General features: G+C 56.5%; 2 protein-coding genes across 3 annotated transcripts in view; one reads left to right on the top strand and one right to left on the bottom strand.

Annotated features, from left to right (window-relative positions):
• EIF4E3 (eukaryotic translation initiation factor 4E family member 3) overlaps positions 1–23,995 on the top strand; it is a 59,508-nt gene that overhangs the window by 25,669 nt on the left and 9,844 nt on the right. Inside the window, exons 1-4 of one of the 2 annotated variants that reach the window (XM_079122645.1) lie at positions 3,421–3,624; positions 13,841–13,913; positions 21,579–21,673; positions 22,454–22,514. In XM_079122645.1, the coding sequence (XP_078978771.1) occupies positions 3,455–3,624; positions 13,841–13,913; positions 21,579–21,673; positions 22,454–22,514 (399 nt within the window). In that variant the 5' untranslated portion in view covers positions 3,421–3,454. Of the gene's footprint in view, positions 1–3,420; positions 3,625–13,840; positions 13,914–21,578; positions 21,674–22,453; positions 22,515–23,995 lie in introns of those variants that run through there. The other variant, XM_079122644.1, reaches the window with a different exon arrangement.
• LOC306650499 (large ribosomal subunit protein eL29-like) lies at positions 1,157–2,620 on the bottom strand (the record flags this gene model as incomplete). The annotated part of the gene is made up of 2 exons (XM_079122502.1): positions 1,157–1,509; positions 2,572–2,620. 2 exons carry the CDS (start codon positions 2,618–2,620, stop codon positions 1,157–1,159), a joined length of 402 nt encoding a protein of 133 aa, XP_078978628.1.

Below are 23,995 nucleotides of genomic sequence, written 5' to 3' on the forward strand. Positions count from 1 at the left end.
AGTTTCCTTGCTCGTGAAGACAGGTTTGCTGAGACGGTCTCCACAACCCCTCCTGCCTGGAAACCCGCGTTGCCGCCATCCACTTGCAGAGAGGGGAAGGCGAGGGAATTTTCCCAACTGACTCTCTTTTAATGATCCTAGAGAACCATGGGAATAATTCCAAGCGTCTCTCATGCCAGGCAGGAAGGGAATGAGAGCGGGCCCCTGGTTCCCCCAGGCCTGTCCCCTGAGCCCTGGTGTCTGACCTCTGTGACTCATGTTAAGCTCATTTATATTTTATTTAATTATATACCATCAATTTCCCAAAGAGACCTGAGGGCTTCACAGTAGAAGGTGCATAGAGACAGGTGATTCTGATAGAATTAGGAAGAGACATCAAGACAGTGATGCTTCTTTTGCTGAGGCTGGCTTTGAACTCGCGATCCTCCTGCCTCAGCCTCCCGAGTCTCCGGGATCACAGGCGTGTGCCACCACGCCCAGCTAGTGATGCATCTTCATTGGTTAATCCTGATGCTCTGATTGAGCAGCCGATAGAATTTTGAGCCTCCTGGAAGCCGGAGCAAAATCCGCAGGAGACATATAACTGCTTTTCAATACAACCGTTGCTATTTCTAAGCTCTGAAAAGAATTTATCATGGGTCCCCACTTTCTTTTGTAGAAGCCCACAGAGAAAAGGGAATTAAAAGGGTCCTTCCTTGCTGAGTGCATCCTTAAAGGGCCTGAGGAAGAACGAAACTTTGACAATTTGACTAGTTTTTTCATCATCAGAAAGCAAAACTTCCTTTGCCAGTGCCTTAGAAATGGGATAAATGTCACTCAGGATAAGCTGTCACAGTCGACCGCGATTTGTGAATCAGCTGCCCGGGAACTTGTGCACACTTTGCTCGGAGTGTGGCAGCATGTGTCGAGTGTTCTAACGCAGCCAGCAATTCTGCTTCTCCGATCACCCTGAGCTGTTTGTTCTGGTGAAGAAAGACATACATATAAACATGCTCACGGCGACTGTGTGCAGAAGATAGTGGACAAAACCGCGTGAATGTTGAGGGCCCTGGTACTTCTTCTTTTCTTCCTGCCTCTGGATCTATCTATACAGACAGCACGGAGGGCACCAGTCCCCACAGACAGGGCTCAGGGCTCACACCAGTAGAGGGTTTTATTACGGAGCCGTCGCAGGGACCTGAGTTCGAGCCGAGGCTGATACCGGAGCTGGAGTTGCTGCCGGGGTCTTGGCTTGGGCTCTGGCCTTTGGCGGGCAGAGCCTGCGCTCCCTGGCCCTGTGGGCATGAGCACGCTTCCTGCGCTTGGGATGGGCAAGCGAGGCAAGGTGATCGGGCTTGCGGCTGGCGCCCTTTGGCATCTTGGGCTTGACCTCCTCAGGCTTTCCCTGGGCCCTGATGGCCTCGGCACGTGCACTCAGGGCCTTGGCGTTGTCTACCTGCATCTTTTTCAGGCCCTTCTTGTTGTGCTTCTTGGCAAAACGGCTATTTCTCAGGAACTTGGGGTCCGCCCCTTAAGAGACCCATATCTCTGTGACGGGGGTTTCTTGACGCCATTCCTGGGCCATTTTTGCGACTGGTTGTGCGTGGCGTGGTTCTTGGGCTTGGCTGTGTTACTTCTGTACAGTGAATTACTTTGCAGTCCTTAAGAGGACGTCAGCGTTTGGATATAGAATATCTTCAAAGAATGTTTAATAAGAGAAGAAGGGGCACCGTAGGTATTAAATGATTTTATTTCTAATACTAAAAGGTTGTAGAGGTACAATCTTATGTGCTTTTAGGTACATACTTACCTTTCTCTGGAGGGAACCTATTAATAGCACTTTCCTCTGGGCAGGAAGACTGATCATCTTGAGAGGAAGGGAGATCTACTAGCCAAGACTCATTTTTATGACCTAGGTATTAGCTTCCAGCAGTTGAAAGCCTAGAATCTGGAGTCTGAACACCGGGTATTCAAATCCCAGTTCTGCCATTTACTAGCTGTGTGACCTTTAGGTTAACTTAACCTCTCCGTTCCTCATACGTAAGAAGGGTGACTAATACCTTCCTCATTGGATTGTTGTAATTAGACAAATTAAGAGGGTAAAGCGCTCAGAGCAGCCTAAAGGATGCCATATTTGTGTTTTCTTGAAAAAAAATAAAAGGAGAGATTAGACAACAATAGTGTGTCTAACCAGGGGAGCCCATGATTTCTGTACCGGAAGGACTTTAGAAAATACGTTGCTGCTTCTGGCATCTTAGGTTGCTAGAAGGTTCCGCTGGAAGCAGGGATGGCAAAGCATCGTCCCGTTTCTGTTGCCGTAGTATGCCGCCTTGGGTCATTTTGGGGAGCGCACCCACCCTGGACTCAGGACGGCCTGTCCTGCCAAGTTTCTCTGCTACCCCCTCCCAGTCGACCTTCAAGTCAGGAGCAGAATGTGCCCTAGGCCAGGTAGAAAATCCAGGGGAGGCAACTCCTCCCTCTCGGCTCCAGGACAGAGAGGACCGTGCAGAAGCGCAAGGTCTGAGGCTGTCCGGGCCCCCACAGAGTTCATACGGCTCCCTCCTGCTTTTCCTCTGAAAGGGAGAGACCGACCTGGGGCAGGGCTGCTCAGGATGGCCCTCTCGGTCCTCTTGCCGTGCATGGGCAGGCCTGCAGAACCGTGGCTGGTCAGGCCCTCCTTGGAAGTGGCCACACTCTGGGCCAGGTCGGAGCCACGTGGTGACTCCGCCGAGTTGGGGAGGAGGCTCTGCTCCCTTCAGATCAGCTGAAGTAGGGAGCTCGCTGTCGCCCTGTGCAATGCTGGTCTGCTGCACCTCCTGCCTGAGTCAGTGGTCCGTCTGGTCCACCCTCTGTCTGTCTGGCCCTTTGTCTGCCATCTTGGGCACTGGAGCCCCTATCCATTTGGCCATTGGTGCCCGCTCTCCATCTCGCTGTCACGTCCGACTGTGCTTCCATCTGCCCTTCCATGCTGCCATCCCTCCTTCCTCCCTCCAGCCATCTGCCAGCCTTCCCGTCCCTCCTTTAGACTGCCGGTCTGTCTCCGTCCCTCCTCCTCTGCACCATGTGAGTCTCAGCCTCCGCCCACCCCTCCATCCGCGCCTCCATCTGTTGTGGCCTGCCGTTCCATCCTGCTGACCTCCTGCAGGCTGCAGAGCCCTCCCCTGGCCGTCTTCTGTCCCCTCCATCCTCTGAGCCCCGCCAGTGCCTGGCCGCCCGTCGCTGGGGCCGGCGGGGAGCTCAGCAGACTCGCCTGCCCCCAGCGGGGCTGCCTCTGTAGGGCGCCTGGGCCGGTGCCCTGGGGGCTCGGGTGCCGCGGGCCTGGTGGCCGTGCGCTGGCCGGGCTGCAGGCGGCGGTGGCGCCGCGCCCTGGTCCTCCGCAGCCGGTGGCTGAGCCCTGGCCGTCCGGGCGGCGCGGGGCGGGGCGGGGCGGGCGCTCGGGTGACTCAGCGGCGCTGGTCCGCGCTGGGCGGAGAAGATGGCGCTGCCCGCGGCCGCCGCGCCCCCCGCCGGGGCCCGGGAGCCGCCGGAGCCGCAGGAACCCCAGGCCCTGGCCACCCGGCCCCCGGGGCTGGCCCCGCCGTCGGCGCTGCGGCCCGAGCCGGGCGGGGTGCCGCTGCACTCGCCCTGGACCTTCTGGCTGGACAGGTGAGGGCGCGGGAGCCGCCGCTTGGTCTCGGCCCGACGGGGCCCGGCCGCCGCTCCGCGCCCTGGGGCAGCCGCGGGCCCGGGCGGGCGGGCGGAGCGTCCTGGGCGGCCGCGCTGTCCTGCTGCCCGCGGACTCCCGGGCTGCCCAGGCGCCCCTGAGCCGTGACAGCCGTGCGCGCAGCTGTGCCTGGGGCGCGGCTGTGCCGCCTCCCTCCTCCTGAGAACCCGTGCCGCTTGGAGCTGGGCATTCAGCGGGTCCCGGCGCCCTGGCCAGGAAGGCAGGACCGCCCCGGGTCCCCGCGGCCACGCGCCTCTCCTCCGCGGCGCCCACCTGCCCTGCTTGGTTCCCTTCAGGGCCCTCAGCGGGGCATTTGGCAAAGGTGAACTTGTGTATTGCCAGCCTGCCTCCCGGGTCCTGGACATCTCCCTTCGGGGCAGGGTCACAGCGCAGGTCTTTTTCTGGACACTTGCAAAATCCCAGGACCTAGAACTGTGCCTGACACGCAGGGACCCAGGCGGAGTTGAGGAGGGAGTAGACTCGGGGTGCACAGCCCTCCCCTGGGCCCCCCGGGGCTGTGAGGCCACCTCAGGGTGACCCCGAAGACTTGCAAAAACTGGTGGAAGTCTGTCTACCAGGGTCGCAGTTAGAGGGAATGTACGCGGCGATTTTCTGAGAAACTTACTTAGAAGACAGCTCCGGTTTTAAAGAGCCTTACAGGAAATACCGCAAGACGTTTTAGAAAGTGGCATGTTTTACAGTGGAGACCAGCAGAGTCCCTTCTGCCTGCTGGAGTAGCACCCACCTGTGAGAGTTGACAGGCAGAGCCAGTTTCTTTTCTGGAGACCCAAATAAGTCGGGGCTGCGGGAAGTGGGAGTCTGGTTTTTGAACTGTTTTCACTTTCGTTATGGGATGGGGGAGCCTCTGCCATGGCAAGAGTGCTCTGGGCGAGTGGTGGCAGAATCGCATCGCGTGCCTTTATGTTCAAAGCTCTGCCTGTTCAGGCTGCTGTTCAGTGGGTATCTGCTTTCAACCCACTAAACTTCCACCCGTGTTCCAAATCATGGATGCTGGGGACCCAGGGAAACAGTAGGAAGGAAGTTTCTTTTTAAGCAGGTGGAAATTCAGTCTAGCCGGACGAGGCGGTGCACACCTGTAATCCCAGCACCTCCAGACGCCGAGGCAGGAGGATCTCCAGTTCAAAATCAGCCTCACCAATAGCGAGGCCCTAAGCAACTCAGTAAGACCCTGTCTCTAAATAAAATAGAAAAAGGGCTGGGGACGTGGCTCAGTGGTCGAGTTCAATTCCTGGTGCCCCCCTCCTCCCCCCCAAAAAAGGGAAAAAATTCAGTTACATAACAGAACAACACCTTGTAGGAATGGCCTAAGATTTCAGTATTATATGACAACACACACTTTTAAGGAATATTTAATATCTTTTAAGATAAGAACATGTAACTTTAGTGAGGACCCAAATGGGGTCTTTCCTACTGCCGATTGCACATTTTTTCCTCTGAAGTCAATCACCAAGTGAAGGATGTTATTGCCCCAGTGTCCAGTCTTGAATAGAAATGGCCATTTTCATTTAGAAGTCATAATTAGTTTCCACGTCGTGGGTATGAATTCATTTTGCCTAATCAATCATCTCATAATTTTTATCGAGCTTTTTTGACTTCTCTGGGAATGCATTGTGTTTATATCAGCTGCCCCCGTTCCCCGGAGGATTGTGGACACGCCATGTTCCGGGAGTTCATTTGTAACCCCCTAGAAGTCACGTTGTGGAGCCTGGAAGGTCTCAGGAGAGCTTGCCTGGGCCGCCCTCACAGCAGCCCAGCCCCATTAACCACGGATGACCTCAGCTCTGATTCTGCAGCTTCTGCTCCCTACCATTCCCCTGTGCTGCCTGCTGGCCTGTCCTGCTTTCCAGCCTGCCGCGTGGTGACGAGCAAGCCCCGGGCCTCCCCATGCCATCTGTGAACTGAGCAGGCATGGGGTACAGCTCAGAGGGCGCTTCTGAGGGTCCGGGGAGGGCCGCGACTGCAAACCCCACAGGCGCCTGGCCCGGAGGAAGTGCTCACAAGTTTTAACTCTGACCTCGTTCTTGACAGGCTCCAGAGTCACCAGGTCCTCCCACGCCCCCGCTGCAGGCTCTGGAGCAACTGGGTGAATTCAGCAGCCGCCTGAGTTCCTCAATTCACTCCCGGCGCTGGGTGAATGGGTGAAGGCTTCGTTGAAGTCCTGTGCATGTTCAGGAGTCAACTCCAGCAAACTCTTGGGGTTTTTTGTTTGTTTGTTTGTTTTTCTAAAGGGAGAGACGTAGGATGAAGCATTTTGGGTTGGGGCAGAGGATGAGATTTCTCCCCCATTCCTGATATCTATAGTCCTGCCCTGTCTCGGTCCTGGAGGCCACTCTGCTTCCCTGGGTTTCCCGGGCACCTTGTGTCCCCCCACTCCAAGTCATTCTGAGGACTCTGCTGGCAGGCTGTCCCTAGAGCTCTCGGCCCGCCTCGGGGCTTCCACTCCAGCTGAAGCTGGTCTTTGTGGATCCAGCTCCTCCTGCTTGTCCCCGTGAGGGAGTCTGGTCCTATCCAGCCCAACACCTGTGGGAACCTCCTGCGTGGCCTGCTCCTGTCCCTCTGAGCTCAGGCAGGAGCAGAGAGCAACGCCTCCAGCCTCTGGTGGCTCCACCCCAGACCTGGGGTCATCCACCCTGACCCCAGAGCAGAAGCCAGAAGGGCTCCCCATAGCCACAGGACTCTGCTCTTCCCGCCTGGCTCCTGTTTCCCTGCCTCCCCTTCACCAGGACCCTGCTCTCTCCCCAGCATCCCCCGTGGCCTTTGCCTCCCCCCAGTCCTCGGCTGGGTCCACTCTGCTCACGTGTCTCTTCTGCGTGAGGCCTTCCCGGACATGCATGCCTGGCCCCACCTGTTGCATTTTGTCTGTGGTGTCCCCACCATTTGCTGGTCATCTGTCACTGGAATGTCAGCTGGAGTCACCTGAGCTCGGCGCCTGTTGCTCACTCCTCAGCCCCCAGCCCGGCACAGGTCAGCCGGCAGTTCTCGGGGTGTTGGATGCCACCCCGGCAGTGCTGCCTTTCCCAGGTGCAGTGACGGGGCTCATGGCCCCCTGGTGATGATTGGCACAGCTCCGCCTCTGGTCCTTGGCTCCCTTCTCAGTTCTGGACACTTCCCAGAGCCAAGGAGGTCCACAGACACTTGAAACGCTGTCCTGATCATCAGTAACTGAGCGGGATTCTCTCCACCCCCTTCCTGTCCTGCTACGGTGTGGTAAAGTCGCACCACAACCTCTGTCTTCCCAAGTTGGGATTTCCATGTGGTCCTCGAATCTTCTGTCCTGGGTGTTCTGCTCCGAGCTGTGTCCGACCCTTTGAGACCTTGCCCGGATGAAAGCCATTCCCTCCTCTGCATCCCCCTGCGTGCAGGCCCTGGTCATCACCAGCCCTAGCTGCCCACAGCCTGCGTGGCCACCTGCCTGCTCCCTGCTCTTCCCCCGTCGGGTGCCCCCACCCAGGCTGGCCTGCTGGCCTTCTGCCCTGCTCCTGCTCTTGCTCCAAACCTCCTCTCCCTGCCACACTCTGGAGCCTAACTGTGTCTCTGGCCACCCGAGGTGTGTCTGTCACAGGTTGTGGTCCAGGTGGTGGAGAGGAGAGGGTTCTGGACCTGGACTCTTCCAGAGCAGCTCTGAGCAGTGGTAGAATTTTTTAGGAAAATCATGGACTTATAGATCATAGTGGAAATTCACATATGTTGCTGTTTTAAACCTGCAAGCCAGTCCCTCACCAGTCCCGCACGCAGGCAGAGCCCACAGCAGACCCCTGGCCCTTTTCTCAGATGAGAACGTGGCAGTTGGAAAGTTCTACTCCTGAGGTTCCTGCTGCCTAGGGTGCCTCTCGCCCCCTTGTCTTCCTGAGAAAGAACCTGCCCTGCCTCCTCCAACAGCCTGCCGGCCCTCCGCCATGATCCTTGTGGCCTCTGTTCCCCTCTGGCTTTCCCACAGCATTTTTATAGGCTAATACTTGTGCCGTGGAGGGTCACTGTCCCCTTCATCCCTCCCTTTTGACTCAAGACTCTCTGCTGGCCGTGTCTGCGACTCTGGGAGTGCACAGTGAGGTGCCCGGCACCCAGCAGGTGCTCAGTGAGGTTGTGCAGCTTCTGTTTTGGGTCACAAAGGTGAGCCATCACGTACCGCCACCAATCCTGCCTCACCGAGTTTTGCTGCACCGGGTGCATGCATCCCAGTGTCAGGGCCACCAGGCCGGGCTCGTTAAAATGCAACTGCAGACCTGCTCAGTCAGACCTCCGGGGAGGCAGATGGATTCACAGCCAGAGTCTCGTGCCTCCAAACTGGAGAGTTTCTGCTCTGTTTTATTGATCATATTAATCGAACATATTGGTGGCAGTCACTGTGGTAGGTCAGGAGAAGGCAGAGGTGACCACCACAAGGTGCCACTTACTGTCTCGAACCCGAGGCCGTGACTCGGGATGCTGCAAGAGCTGGCCTCCTTTGGCTGATTTGAAACTCTGCATGTTTATTCGTTTTTTTCTTTCCTCCATCTCTGCTACTCCTCTCCCACGCAGGCTGTGTACAGAGGGGCGAGTCGACTATCAAGATGGAAAGAGCCTCGGCAGCTACTGTCAAGGGACTGTGTGATGGCCTAGCAGTGACAGGAGATGGAGAAACCAGAATTGAATCAGCATGCAGAACCAGACCCTCAGATTATGTGGGTGGTCTCAACAGATGCATTATTAGCTGTCAGTAGTGGCTTGGACCAAGTCTGTGTGTGCCTGGCTCTCAAACAGGAAGCCCGTGTAGCCGCAAGCCACCGCAGTCTATCTAAACGTGGTCACGATGGCAGCTTGTCCAGTGGAGTGAGTGATAGCCGAGGGCATGCTTAGTCAGGCAGCCCGCAGAGCTGGGCTGGGTGCTGGTCCCCCACCAGCCTGCCTTTGATGTCTTCCCCGGTGAGTTTGGTTCTCTTGGCTGAAAGGAAATCACCTCCCATCCAAGGTGGAATATCTTCATCATTCATTTTTTTTTTTTTTTTTTTTTTTTTTTTTTTCACAAAACAGTGTGTGCACGCACCGCGGGGCATGTGTCCAGAGTCAGCTTAGCCGGCTACGTGCACTCCTAAGTGTCTTGTTCCAGTTCGCTCAGGAACTGCACTTCACTCCTGCATGTTCGGCAGAATCAGCCTCAAAACCCTGATCACGTTGAAACTGGAGGACTCCACGGCATTCCTGAGAGGAAGAAGGGGCCCCACAGAAGTAACTTGCCCGAGGTCACACAGCAGAAAGAAGATCAGAAACAGACTTGGGATTAAGGGCTGTGGGAACCCAGGCCCTAGTGTCCCCGACCCCACCAACACCCCTTCCGTGCCTGTGAACCATGAATGGAGCGTGATTCTCCCACAGCCCAACACGTGGGAACTGGGCAGGACCTGGAGGCGATCTGGGTCTGCCACTTAATTTCACAAGTGGGGAGACCAAGGGCCAGTGTCATGGGAGACAATGAAGCCCAGGAACCCCCTGTTTCACAATTTGCAGAGAAGAGAGCCTGCCTGGAAACCGACATGGAAGTCCCTGGGCAGGACTCTGCAGGTCCAGTGGTGCTCCTGTCCTGGGGTGTCCAGGAGACACCAGGTGCACCCAGGAGGCAGTGAAGGCTGCCGTCACTCGCAGGTCTTGCTCTGGCTGGGTTCAGTTCTTGCGGCCTTGCTGTGGCCCACACTGGCCAGCACATCTCTACTTTGCTGAATCCCCAGGGATTCGGTCAGCAGCTCTCTCGTGCGAGGCCTGGAGACTGCATCTCTAACGAGCTCCCAAGTGAGGCTGCGTGGTGGCTGATCACACCCTAGGTGACAGAGAGCCAGGTAGGTGTGAGGAAGCCTGCTCGGTGCCCAGCAGGTTTCCAGCTGGCTGCTGAGTGAAGCCACGGCCTCTGCAGGGGGCCGGGGGCTTATGCAGCCCCCTTGTTCTCTAAAACCGGGGCTGAGGGGTTAGGCAGGGTAGGAGGGTGCAGAATGTGTTGGTGGCCCCAGGGGACGTGTCCAGGGTGACTTGTTGCTGAGCCACCTGAGTCAAGGCCTATCTCTGCTTCTGCGACTCCACATCCAGGCACGTTTCCAGTCTACCCTCAGGCTTGGTTTCCTTACCTGTAAAGTGGGGTTCGGATGAGACCGTGTCCGCACAGCAGCAGGATGAGCTTGCCTCTTGTTTACTGGGGCTCAGCACTTGGTAGATAAAAAGCAATAGAATGGGTTCAGGAATGGGAGACTTAAGCTAAGGTTTCCATCGCGACTGCGCGCGGGACCCGCTTTAATGAGGAGCGCACAGCATTTGTGGGCAGCTTGTTGCAGTCTAGTGTGTAAATGGGGCTTAGGTGCCTGGAAACCCCAGGAAGAGTTGGTCCAACCCTGTTGAACTTCCTGCCTCCTCCTGTCTCTCCAAATGAGGAGTCCCACCCGTCTCACGCAGGTCTTAAGATGCATTTCCTAAGGTTCCGTTAAGTTGGGGAAACCAGTAATTTCAAACTAGAGCTGGGAGCTCCGGTCTTAAGTAAATGTTAAGCCCTGAGACTGTTACGCGTCTGCCGTGGGCAGGGTGGCTCTTGGCCTGGGCACTGAGGAACTTTCGGACCATCATTGTAGGGCTTTGTGTCCTGTCCTGTCCTTTGGGGAGGTCAGCAGCTTCCCTGGCTTGTCCTCCACCAGGCATCCAAACATGTCTGCAGGGGTGGCCAAAGATTTCTTTGGCAGCGTCACTCCCAGGTGCCACCCCTGGTCAGCCAGGCCTAGGTGGCAGAAAGGGTTCTGATTGGGTTCTGCTGGAGTTTAGGATCTGTAACCTGAATAAAATACAAAGACCTCTTCGAGAGAAGAGAATATCGTGTGTGTGATAGCAGTAAGACTGTGCCGTTCACTGATGTCTGTCACAAACCCTTGCTTCTGGAGGCTACAGCTGAATGGTAGAGAGGCCCGAGAGAGGGTGTGGCTGCTTGCCCCAAGGCTGTGTCCCCACCACCCACGGCCAGCACCGCTACCTTAGGAAGCAGAAATGGCTTCCACTTCCATTCAGCAAGCCCAGGACAGACTACCTGTGTACCGGGAGGGTGGTTTAAGACTCATGGATCACCTGCTCCTCTCAAATGGATCCAGGAGCTGTGGCCCATTTTTCTTGTCAAAGAAGTCGGAGGCTTGGGCCTGAGGTATAAGGATGTGGGTGGTTCCCAGTGACCACCAATGTCAGATGCGGTGACACAGGACACCAAGCCTCCCTCTGGCCAGCCACGTCTTGCTATTCTGACATCATCGCCCTGGTACTGTGCGACCTGGGTATTCATAAAGCTTCCAGCAGCTGGAAGGAGCCTTTAAGATCATGGAGTCCAGGATCCTCCATGAAGAAATTAGGAAACTGAGTTTCTAGAAATCTGACGTGTCCCCTTCCAAACCCTAGCATTGCAACATTACAAGGTGTTCATCTGTCAACATGAAGCCGTCGCTGGGTGTGATCCTGCTGCCTTCCGTGAGGACCTTCCCTCACCCTGCTGTATGGGAAAGACTGTTAATATCGTTTCCTCCAAGAAAATCATATGGACGCCATCTTGTATTAAGAATGGCATTTGGCAAAAATAGAGGCTTTGGTGAGAACATGCCCAGAATCCACCACAGAACACCTAACAAGTCCAAGTGTGGGGCTGGGCCCAAGCTCAGCGTGGACATGCGGTTAGCGCGTGCAAGACCCTGGTTCAGTCAGCACCAAAACACAAGTGTCTCTGCGACATGACGGGGCAGCTGGGCAGCATGGGATTGGGTGCAGAAAATCACCGGTGACCTGTATTCAGAACAGCTTGTGCGCCCTGGGCCACTCCCTCTAACCCGAGCTGGCTCACCTGCAAAATGATCAAGGACAACACGGACGACTGCATGAGTAGAATTGCAGAGATCAGTGCTAGTTGAGGTCAGATGCTTAGCACACTGGCCAGAACTCAGCACAAACAGGGCCGGGGTGCACAGGCCACGGGGTAGTGCACTTGCCTGACATGCATGTGGCCCTGGGTTCGAGTCCCAGCGATATTAAAAAAAAAAAAAGAAGAACTTAGCACGTATGAATTAGCTGGTGGCATGGTTGCATTAGTAAGCTTTGAATGGGGTTTCATTCCACATGTCTCTCTTGGGCTCTGGAAACTTCATTTCTTCACAAACAGTACAACTGAGCAAACCTAATTCCTCTGAGCAATTTTCTCCTGTCCCAGAATAGGAGTCAAAGGCCCGACTGTGGAGACAGAGCCACTTACAAAGAGGCACCGAAAAAGTATCTGTTCATTGATAATTTTTTAAGTTAAATGGTAATATCCTCGTGTGAATCCTTGCTGAAACGGAGTATATGAGGAATATACTCACATTATGCTCATTCTAACTTCCTAATTGAAGCGTGACTTTAAAAGTTGGTAAGAATTTGAACTACATAATCTCTAAAATGAAAAAGTGCAAAATATAATCCTGTCCTTGGGGTCTAAGTCCCCCACCCTGTGCAGCGAGGGAAGGCGTCCTGGTTGTATCCTGCTGTTTGCTAAGGGGAGGAATATTTGGTAGAGCAGTCCAGCCAGACTTTTAAAAGTAAGAAAAACTCGTATTGGAATAAATGCCAAGAGATTTCGTGTCAAAGCCATAGAGCCTTCATGTAGCAATCTATTCAGAAGAAATTTGGGGACCATTTTCATTTTTTTCCCTGTGATCTTTCATAACATAAACCAAAAAAGCTAAAAATTTACACTGAATCACCAAGCGTTTTCTACCCAACTCGGGGCCTCAACGGTACAACCCGCCCTTCCTGCAGCTGTGGAATTTCACCCGGGCCCTGCTCAGTCGCCCAGGACTACGTATCTCGCTCTTCACCCTGTGGTGTGGTTGTTTCAGGGTTAGGTCTGATGGAAAAATACTGTAGTGATGGTTATAGTGGATTTGGTTTTTAAAAACAAAATCAGGCAGGTATAATCATAACAGAAGAGAGTATTATAAACCCAGTGCTTTAGGGTGGAGTCCCCAGCAGGCCTCCCTGCCCCATGGGGTCCCTTGTGCCCTGGACTGGCCCATTATCATGCTGCCTTGGTGACTCTGGGCGAGAAGTCCTTATTTCTGACCTCCCGACACTAGTCCTTACTTTCAGGAACGCATCCCTGTAGCCTGCCACGCCCACCCCACCCGGGCCTGCCCTTGGCCATCACCTTGCATCTGAGCGAGTGTGAGTGCCGAGCACGTCTCTCGTGTGCCGCGGTTAACAGTTGTCCAGAGTGCGGCGTGTTGGGGTTCTGGGGGACGTGTCTCGGGGGTCAGTGGCTGGTTCCTTGCGCGGAGACGTAGATCTGGAGGTCCCAGGGGGTCTGCCTTGGGCAGGGTGCTTCTCCTTCTGGCCGGCATGGACTTGGGACCCGGTGCATGGTGTGAGGTCTGGCCTCCGGCCTGGACCCGGCTCTAGCGTGAATGCCAGCTTAGTGTGGGAACCAGAGCGGTGCCAGTGTTGAAGAGCCTGAGCACCCGAGGTCCCCGAGACCTCCTCCTGCACCCCAGCCCCGGGCAGAGCCGTTCCGGCGACTAAACCTGTAGAATGTTGCCATCTAGTGGAACATAGCGCAGCTAAAGAGGAGCAGCCTGGCCACGCGGCCGGGCATGGCAGCTGTGGGCACAGCTGAGCCCCGTCTCCAGGCGGGCGTGGGGGACACCTGCAAGCTCAGGGAAGGCGAGCTGCTGTTGAGGGACATTTCCTTAGAGTGGCGCGTGGCCCTTCGGTTTCTCAAGCACGTGTGGTGCTACCATGGTCTGCCAAGGCCACAAGGGGAGGCCGCCACCCCCGCTGACTGCCGGAGGGGCAGTTTCTGCTCTGAAGCCCCCCCCGGGGGAATGCTGGGTATTACTGGGTCATTTTAGTGTCTTTCCAAAACACGTTTGTAAGGTTTCCAATATCTTTCTCCTTGCCTTTCCCTGTTTGCTCTGTTAAATGTCCCCAGAATAAGTTTTAGAAGCAAACAGGTCTTCACAAAGAAGAAATGCCTCCTCTGAATTCTGACTAGCATCCCCGGGATGTCTGAATCTGTGGTGTTGAGACCACTTCTTATTAAGACCTGCAAAGCGGTGTCCTGGGTGGTCCGGCGAAGGCTGACTGGTTGTCTGCATCTCTGTTCCTCTGCTGCTGTTTGATCAGGTCCCTCCCGGGTGCCACAGCCGCGGAGTGCGCCTCGAATCTGAAGAAGATCTACACGGTGCCAACGGTGCAGGTAAGAGCTGGAGAGGGGCGTGCGGGGTGACCGCGGACACTCGCAGCGACATTGTCCTGCCAGGGGCGGCCACTCCCCGGGTGCCGTGCGGGGTGCGGGAGAGGGTGCTCCTGGGCCGGGGCGTGGCTGGGGGTGGCGCACCTGCCCACAGGCACGGGCCCTGGTTCCACCGCAGTGTCCCAGGACAGGGAAGGAGGTAGTGTTCCTGCTGGCCCGGCAGATCCCAGGGCCCAGTGGCGCTCAGCACGTTCCTGGTTCTGTGGGTTCTGTCCGGCCCTGAAGGCGGATGTGTTCTTAGGCCTGATTGTCTAGTGGATCCATTTCTAGTTTCTTCACGAGCAGATCCTCTCAGCTTCTCTCCTCTCCTGGTGCTGCTGCTGCTGCTGGGGGTGGATAGGTCTCTGCAGGCCGCTTGCTTCACACCATGCTGACCACGGGCCCCGGATTTTCTAGAAGGCACAGGGGAAAGGCCGGGGCTCCTGCTGGGCCCCTAAGCCTCACAGGGCCTCGGAAATCCCAGCAGGTTGGCATCAGGGTGGTTCCCGTGGTGCCTCCCCATGGCTGCTGCAAGGACAGTGTGAGCCTCTGGCCATTGCTTTTCTAGTTGGGAAAGTGACATAAGGTCCTGGGAAGCAAAGGACAGTGTCACTGTAAACAGTTGCCGGGTGCCAAGGAAGGGCAGCGTCACGTTTAGCACAGGCCCATCTGCAGAAGCACGTGCCCTTGTGGCCTGGGAGGCCCCCGTCCCCCTTCACCCCTCCGCAGTGGCCGCCTGTGAGCCTCAGAGCACCCGCTGTCCAGGCCCGTCCGCGCCTGGCAGCTGCTGGGTCCTGTTGCTCCCTCGAGGGACTCTGAAGGCTTCTCCCACTGCCAGGCCACAGAGCGGGTGCCGGACTCCAGGGCAGTGTTGGTGAAGGCAGGTGAGGATGGGCCCGGTTTTCCTGACCCTGTGTGGGATCGCAGGGTGCTGTGCTGTGTCTGCTCGCACCCAGTGGATGTCAAGGGATGGAAGGAATGAATGAGACCCTCATAAAGGAACCACTTTCCAGGGCCACAAGAGGTTGTTCCCATAAAGATCTCTCCATCCGCTGGGCCTAGTGGTGCACGCTTGTAATCCCAACAACTTGGGAGGCTGAGGCAGGAGGATCACAAGTTGGAGGCCAGCCTCAGCAACATAGGGAGGCCCTAAGCAACTTAGCAAGACCGTGTCTCTAAGTAAAAAATAAAAAAGGGCTGGGGATGTGACTCTGTGGTTAAGCACCCCTGGGTTCAATCCCCAGTATCAAAAACAAAAACAAAAACAAAAAAAGGTATCTGTCCATCTAGGGCCACACACCACCAGGGCAGTCCAGTGAGCAGAGAGAGGGTGGTGAAGCAGGAAGCAGCCTATTCAGCGTGGCCAGGCCAGGGTGACAGCTGGTCCAGCATCCTCCTAAGAACACTCTGGGTTCTGGCCACAGCTCCAGGGTCATACAGGGAAGGACAGAAGCAGAGAGCCAGGAAGGCGCGCGTGGTGCAAGGTGGCCAGCCTGTGGTTCAGAGCAGGTCTGGCCTTGCGGGTCCCCGTGTCCGGCTAGTGCCCAAGCATGGGGTCAGTTTCTGCTCCCAGCATGGGGTGGTTGCCTCCAGGAAGCCGGAAGGGGAAACCAGAGCAAGAACAGGCCAGAGGGAGACGGGGCGTCTGGGCTGTGGCCAGGTCTTCCTTGAAACCCCAGCGCTCCACCTGTCTCCTGCTGCGGACCTGTCATGCTTGAGAGAAGCATGTGCCGCTGCCCCGGGCCGTCCGTCTCGGGCAGTGATGCTCCGAGTGCACCCGGCCCAGCCCGGCTTTGTAAAAGCACCTCTGACTCACCGCGGCTCTGGGGGTTGAGCCACCAGCGTCCTTAAGGTGCCAGGAGTGTCACAGGTGCTTAGGAGCCAGGTGGGCACTGACTCTAGAGTCACCTGCAGACCCCCTTCGACCCCTGTCCTTTTCTGCTGTGGACACTGACCGTCTGCCTGCCTCGTCCCATCTGTTCCCCGGACGTGTGCACGAAGTTTCAGAATCACGTGACTGATGACTCTTCCCATGGAGACGTGGCCCATCTGTGCTCTGAGGCCCTTCTGCCACCCAGGGGTGAGAGGGATGAGGGAGATGTTCTCCTGCCGTTTGTCACTGCGGAGACAGAAGCTGGGAGGTAAGGGGCCCAGATGTCCAGAGGGAAGCGACCGGTCACACTGTGCCTGAGGGGCTGGACTCCCCCACCCAGCTCAGTTCTCTCTCACTCCCCCTGACTGAGTGGTGGCCTCAGAGGACCCCACAACCCCCTGCTAAGGACACGCCCACTGCAGCCAGCAGCTCTGCCCACCTGGAGTTTAATTTATTTAACTTCCCCGTCTTTCTTGGAAAGTTCCATTTTCTGTGCTGGTGTGTTTTCTGGGCACCTTGGATTCCGTTTTCTCCTTTGAGCACATGTACGTTTTCCACGTTGCTCCGGTGGCTTTGCGTCCTTGGTGGGCGCGGCAGAGGGCAGAACGTGACTTCCAGATGTGCCCCGGCTTCCCTGTGGCACAAGGCAGTTTCCTGCTGGCTGAGATTGGCAGGAAGGGCTCCCTCCTCCCCGCAAGACTGAGAAGCCCACCCTGAACACGCTCCTGCCCACGCCCTACAACCACCCGGGCCCTGTGCCTCCCAGCCTGGCCCCACCTGTCCCACGTGCCCTGGGTTTGCCTGGAATTCCTCACAAATGGACCCTTTCCTTGAATTTGCATAGCACGGAAACTTCTATTTCTTCTCTTGATGGAATCTCAGCATCATTTATCATAACCAGAAAGGCTTCCTAAACAATCTGTCCAGGCTGTTAAAATGGGGAGGACGGACTTGTCCTGTGTGCTGCCGGTGACATCAAGACCTGACGCCAGAGGCCATCAGGTTGGGGCCGCAGAGGCTTCCCAGCGCTGATGGAGGGTGAGGGAAAGGCTAGTTCGGAGGGCCCACTCCCTGGACGCAGCATGCAGGCCACGGAGGCTGCCATCCTGTGACAGAGGACCAGGGTGACTCACGTGGTGGAGGGGGACCCAGAGAAGGGGGAGAGGGGACTCACACTGGGGAGAGAGAGAGAGACCCCATGGCTAGCTCAACGCCCAGCGGGCTCTGTGTCCGTCATGCAGCTCTGTGTCTGTCATGCAGCTGGCTCGAGTGTGTGAGGGGATTGACACCCGTGGACGCCACCTGGTCACGCAGAAGCAGAGCTCCTGTCAAACTGCCCATGATCCTGTCGCTTCCGCGGGGCGGGGGAGGGGGCCGTGGGGCGGGAGCGTGAGGGTGAGTGAGGTTTCATCTTGCAAGCCGGAAGTCACGGAGTCACCAACTGCAGTCTCTTCCCTTCCATGGCAGGTCTCTCTGGGGGGCAGTGTCCTCCCTCTTCTGCTCCCTGCTCCCACCCACCTCCAGACCAGGCCTTCCTGCGGTCAGGCTCCAGGTGCTAGTCGGGAAATGCTGGCCGCCTGGCCCTTCGGAGCAGGGCCTGCTGAGGCTGAGGCGGGCCCTCCAGCTCTCCTCCGCCTGTGGCGTGCGGGTCTCCTAGGAGTCTTGTGGCCTCCAGGGAGCAGGGCACGCACGCTCTGGGCCGGGTCCCATGCTTTGCTCAGGGAGGGGCTCCGGCCACCCCGAGAGGCTTGACCCCCACGCTTCCCTCTCCATAAGCGCAGTCTTCTGGAATCCCGAGCAGAAGCCCTTTCTCTCGGGGCCGCTTGGCACCTGCAGCTCAGCACCGCGCTCTTGGCGGGTCCTTGAGTCAAACGCCAGCCAGCTCCTGGGCGCCCCTCTCTCCCGGGCCCTGGCTGCCCTCCACACATACTGTCCTGCAGGTGCCAGGAGGCCCCGGCCAGCACAGGTGCCCAGTGAGCTTAGTATTTCACCGACACCTTCTCTGTCCGTGCTGCACCCCGGGAAGGAAACCTGGTTTGGGTTGGTTTGTTTTTCTGGGTGATTTTATTTTGTAAAACAAACGTACCACTTTGTTTCCAGGCAGCAGCACGTGACATCTTTTCTTTTCTAGGATTTTCTTTCTCTCCTTTTTCTTTAGAAGATTCTAGTAGAAATTTGAGGAGGAAGTTTGCCAGTCTCCTGGTAAAGCCCGTTTGCTGTTGTCAGAAGGTTGTCGAATGGGGTGTGACTGCTGCACAACCCAGAGGCAGGGGGTGTCTGGTCACTGCTGATGGCCTGTCCACACCCAGCTCCTCCCTCGGCCTCCCGAGTGCTTGCTCTGTGCGTTTGGTCCTTGGCTCACCTGGGCAGAGAGCTGCAGCCCACTCCTGCACGTAGTGCAGACATTAGAGCTTCCGCTCGGGGAGAGGCCCCCACACGGGGCTGAGAACTTCCTCCCAAGCGAGGGGAGCCCACATCCACCTCTGCCGGGACCAGCGCAGGGCCCCCAGCTCTGCGCACGAGCACTTCCGAGTGACGCCCTCAGCTTTCACGCCCCGGCTGGCCCTGGCGCTCACAACGGTGTCCGAACAAAAGCTCTTCGTCGCCACTCATAAACGTGGCGCCCGGTGTCTCCCTCACGGCCGTCTTCCTCTGCGGCCAGAGAACCGAGTGTAAGCTGCTGGCTTTCGCCATCTGTTTGCAGGCCTTGAGCCGGGGTGGGATTTACGGTTTCTGTTTTTTCCCCAAATGTCCTTCCGAGAGTGTAATCACGCATCATCAAGACGCACCTGTGACTGCGCTTTCTCTTCCTCGGGGGTCGGGTCGGGGGAGAAGGCTCCGCAGGCCAAAGAGGCCGGACCCCTCCAGCTCCTTCGCCATCAATGTGCCTCAGTGGTGGCCCGGGCATGCGTGGGAGGAGGCTGGCCACAGGAAGCAGACCCGTCTGGGGCCTGTGCTTCCTGGCCGGGCCCCTTTCCACGACCCCACTTTTGCATCCATGGCCAAGGTGCAGACACAAGCCCCATGGACATGTCCAGTCATGTTGAGCCTCACCGTTCGTAACTGATCAGATTTGCCAAGAGAAACAGAACAGTTGTCGGGTTTTGGTTTTGTTTTCAAGAGAAGGTTCCAGGGCTACCACCTGTAGCAGGATCCTTGGGGCTCTGCTGAAGTTGGGGACGAGGGAAGCATTCTGTCGTGTGTGTCTTTCCCAGGGTGCCTCACACGCTGGGTAAGAAGTCAAGACTGCGACCTTCGGTGGGACGCAGGAGCTTGGGCCAGGGATGCTTCCTGGAGTTGTAGGCCGCCAGCCCCAGGGTCCTGCCGGTCCTTCCTTAGCAGGGTCTTCGTTTTAGCCTGGTCTGGCCTGTAAATCCCACGGCGCTTGCTGGCTCACCGGAGCAGGGGTCTCAGGCTGGAGGAAGATCTCCGGGCTCGCTCGCGGGAGGTTAAAGGCATCTCAGGGTGGGAAGCAGCTTCCACATGTGTCCCTCCCTGGGACTCCATGATCTGCCCATGGCTTCCGAGTCTGGGGAAGGAAACGCCTCAAGCATACAGCAGGATCTGGGAAGGGAAGAGCCGAGCGGGTCAGAACAGAGGGGTCTGGAGTCGGTGCCAGCGTTCAAATTCCAGCTCAACCCACTCCACAGACAGAAACGGAAATGGCGTCATTTGTCACTTACACCAGCAAAGCATTGACAGGAGCGGTCCCTCTGCCAGGGCACACGTCTGCGAGGGTCTGCCCTCACGACCACCCACTTTGAGCTGTTCCCCAGGGAGTGCATTTCAGCAAGAGGAGCCCGAGGGGGTCTCTGCCCCACACCCTCCACCACCAGCCACATTTCGCTTTCGGTTTTCTTACAGGTCATCGTCACCACCTTCACAATTAATTCAGCTGCTTTTTTCCTTTTTTTTTTTTTTTTTAACATGAACCAGGCTTGAACGACCCGCCAGGATTATCATAAAGGTGGATCAAGTCCACTGAGGGCTCTCCTGAGGCCCTGGGGCTCGGTGTCCGTCCCTCTGTCACGTGGGCGCTCCTCCTCAGACCTCCTAGGCCTGCGACACCGTGCGCAACTCTCTCCCCTTTGCACGTAATTCTATGCAGGACTCAGTGTGCTCAGACCAGGGCGCACCCTTCTCTGCAGCCCCAAACTTGCATACTAAGCTGCAATGCACCGGGCCTCTGTGCCTCGGTTTCCGTAACTATGAAACGAGGACAGTAATCCCAGTGAGGCGTCATTAGAACATGTCACATGAACACGGAACAGTTCTCAGACAGAGGCCCCGCCGAGACCACCAGTGTCCCGGATCATAGCTGTTACGGCTACAGTATGCACTGCGATGGCCACTTGATTGTTATCCAGCTGTTTCTGTTTACAGCCAGCTGTCTCAGCCTCTCCAGCTACCATGACAGGGACCACGGGGTGGGGGACTTGGACACCAACCAGGGTTTCTCACGGTTCTGGAGGCTGGCGTCCAGGGCAGGTGCCAGCCTGGTCAGGGTCTGCTGAGGGCCTGCCCAGGTTCTCAGGTGGCCTGCTGCGTCCTGCGTCCTCATGTGGAGGAGCAAGGGGCTCCCTGCCTGTATAAGCACCCTCCTGCCCTCATGGCAGCGCCTCTGTCCTGAAAATTTGGGGAGGGTGCCGATGGGCAGCCCATGCACCCAGCATGGCGGGCAGTTCCTTGCCTCGGCCACAAGCCACTTCCTGCTCCTTCCAGCAGGAGTGAGAGCACACTCCAGTTCTCCTTCTCCCCTCGGTCCCAAGCCCAGGCCTCATGGGCTCCTACCCGAGAGTCTGGCTGGAGGAGATGTGGTCTGGTGGGTATGGGGCGTGTCTGTGTGAGGCTCTACTGTCATGGCCACGCACCTCCAGCTGTGCTCCAGGTCTCCTGTGAGAAGACCACCAGCAAGGTCCCTTCCTTGGTGTATCTTGTTCACTTTAGGACAAAGTCAATTTGTTTTTAACAGAACGCACCTGACCACAAAGCTGTACCTATTGTGGATCTTTCTGTGTGAAAAAAAAAAAAAATAAAATAAAATAAATATATATATGTATATAAATCATATATGTGCATACATATAATATATATAAATTATATATGCATATATCATACATATATGCATATAAAATATATAATAAAGCATTCCTAAATATAGTCAAACACACTCCTTCTAATTTTTCAAGTCAAGTCTTCAAAAGTATAAAAGATCTAATTGCCGTAGAAATTAAAGTTAACTGGACATACTTGTTATGCACTAGGGGGAAAACATTTTTTTCCCTGCATCAGTAGATAACTTCTTTTTTTATATATATATTTTTTTGCATATGTTTGAGGGTTTTATGGCTTTATGTTGTGAGATTCCTACAGAGAGGGCATGGTGACTGAAGCCAACCAGATGAACACCTACGTCAGGTCACTATGTCGTCACAAGTGCAGATAAAAGCCACTTACTCCAGGAAAACCCTTGTGCCATCTGGTAGCTTCGGCCCTGCCTGTCTCCCGTGTGGACAAGCTACCTGGGAGTGCTCACTGATAACACACTTCCTGACACACAGCTCGGGCCCCAATATAACTTTAGGGTTATATTGCACTTTCCGGCAGAAAATTAGAAGGGATACTGAGGAAAACGTATTTAAAATGGATAGGATTTAATGCAGGTCGATTTTTTTCTTTAATGCATCAATTTTATAATCTGCCGGCTTAGTGGATCGCTCCTGGGTCTGCTCAACAAAGCGTTTTCTCTTTTAAAGGTGTTCTGGAGTGTGTACAATAACATTCCCCCCGTGACCAGCCTGCCTTTGAGATGTAGTTACCATTTGATGAGAGGAGAGAGGCGACCACTTTGGTAAGTGTCCAACCTGTGACTCTAGGTCACCGTGGGAGGCAAACGGTTGGGGACCTCAGGGGGAGTCTCTTCACCTGTGCCTCTCTCCTGTGGACCCGTCGCAAGCCTGAGGTACTGGCTGAGGCCCAGGGTCTGAGGGCACGTGCCCTTCTTCCTTAATAGCTAGGTGAGTTTGCCCAGATCAGAGTCTCAGTTAGCAGCAAGTCCTGTCTTAGTCCTTCATCCAGTCGGCTATTAACTTACAATTAAAATGATCCTCAGCTCACTTAGGAGCAAACCACAGAAACCTAAACTGAGTCCAAAGCGTATTTTTTGGAGCCTGTAACCCAGGCTCCTGGTAGTGATTATCCCGAGAGGTTCAGGCCCAGGCCTGAGGCTGATCCGCCCTCAGACTCTCCCCGGAGCTTTCCCGGCTGGTTGGGTTTCTAGGCAGCCTCCTCTTTGTGGTGGCAAAGGGGCTCCAGGCGCTCCCGAGGAACTGGACTTGGAATGTAAGGTGGAGCTGTGTATTTGGCCTCCAGCCCCAGAGGGCCCAGGGAGCCTGGCACCACCTCCTGGAGGTGGAGGCCCTGTTCCCACAGCCTCCCTGCCGGGACTCGGCTTTGTGTCCTCTCCACCCCAGCCCTGCAGCTCCGGGACTGGGGGGCATGTGGAGAAGCACCTGCTGTCCGTTTCTGAGGCCAACTCTGGTGAAAGCAGAACCAGGCAGGAACGCCTTTTCTAAGCAGGGCCCAGCTGCACGCCCTTGGGTGTAACTGTGGACATTGCTCTCTGATCCAGGGAAGAGGACAGTAATGCCAAGGGCGGCGTCTGGAAGATGAAAGTCCCCAAGGACAGCACGGTAGGTCTGCTCCCCTCACCTCCCAGAGCCCGCTGAGCTCAGGGTGGCCGCGGCTGCATGCTGGCTTGGATGGCGCTTTGCAGATAGCCTGCCTGCGGGTCTCCGGACAGACTGGGGGATGTTCTGCTTCACACTGCCGCCTTAAGACGTGTGGTGCCTCCGTGTGGAAAGGCGTGGGGGCAATGCCCGCGCACTTTGCGGGAGGCAGGTCGTCTGTGCGGCCGTCCTTCCTGTCCTGCAGTAACTGACGCACGGAAGGTGGTTTTCCGCAGAGTATCCCTCCCTCCCTCCGGGGGCTCTTCGCCCCCCGACTGGGTGCTGCTGAGAACGGCCAGGGCCTGCAGGACAAGCTGTATGTCTTCAGCTTCTTTGGGTTTCGTGGGAGGCTGTCCCCAGCCTCTCCCAGAGGCCTGGTGGGATGCTGGTTTGCAGAAGTCACTCCTCAGAAGCCCGGAGTTTCCAGGACTCGGCGTGGACTCCGGTTCCTCAGTGTGAGCGTGAGGACTGGAAGTGACCGTCGTCAGCCCCAGGAAGCCACAGAGCTTCGCCCTGAATGAATGAGAGGCAAGTGCCGCCAGCCTCACCTTTTCAATGGCCTCCCTCACGTGGGTAAGAAGCTCTCGGACTGAAGCGCCTCCAGGAACCCATCCGTCGGAGCTGGAGAGATTTCCCGGTGATCGCAGACTCAACCGCAGGACCGACTGATCTGTCCGGGGTACCCACCGTCACGCGAGGTGCACGGGGCCGAGATGCGTCACTTGGTCACCTGATTAAAATATCAGGAGAGCAAACACCATGCCAGGCAAGGCCTGCTGCCCCCACCTCAGAGAGACAGCAGAGACGGCAAAGGAAGGACGGGACCTCGGGTTTGTTCTCAGAGTCCACCAAGAATTCTCTCTGCCTTTCTGTGCTGTCGATGCACACTTGACCTTGAATTCTGCAGTAAGCCGTCCTGCTGGCTGCATCCACGGGAAAGGGGCTGAGAGGAGGTCTCCCCTCTGTCCTTGCTAGCCCCTTGGCCACGCCCAGTCCCAGGAAGGTTTCCTGTTGGCACCGTCCCCCATGCCTGAGAGGCTTGACCTGCAGGTCCTCCCCCCACGTGGAAGTCTGGGGGCCTGGCCTGCCTGCGAGCAGAACAGGAGCACAGCACGGGTTCTCCCACCCTGGACGCGGCCACCCACCCAGCCTCCTCACTGACAGCACAGGTCCAAGATAAGAGGTGGACGGGAGGACTTCAGCGGGGAGACCCGTGGATGAGAAAGGGGTCCAGGAAAAGGAGAAGCCTCCTGGAAGGTGGCCGCACTTCCGCTCCCTGGTGCACTGCCGTTGCCTTGGTCAGAGCGCTGCTGTAAGCCCCTCAGGGACTAACGACACGCTGCCGTCACACAGAGGGACTGTGTGCTCAGTGCCTGGCCCAGAGCACACCTGCAGCTGTATATGGGACCACTGAACGCGGCCACTCTCTCGATCCCAGAGGTCAG

Source organism: Sciurus vulgaris (assembly GCF_902686455.1).
Source record: "Sciurus vulgaris genome assembly, chromosome: 19".
Classification (NCBI taxonomy): Eukaryota; Metazoa; Chordata; class Mammalia; order Rodentia; family Sciuridae; genus Sciurus; species Sciurus vulgaris.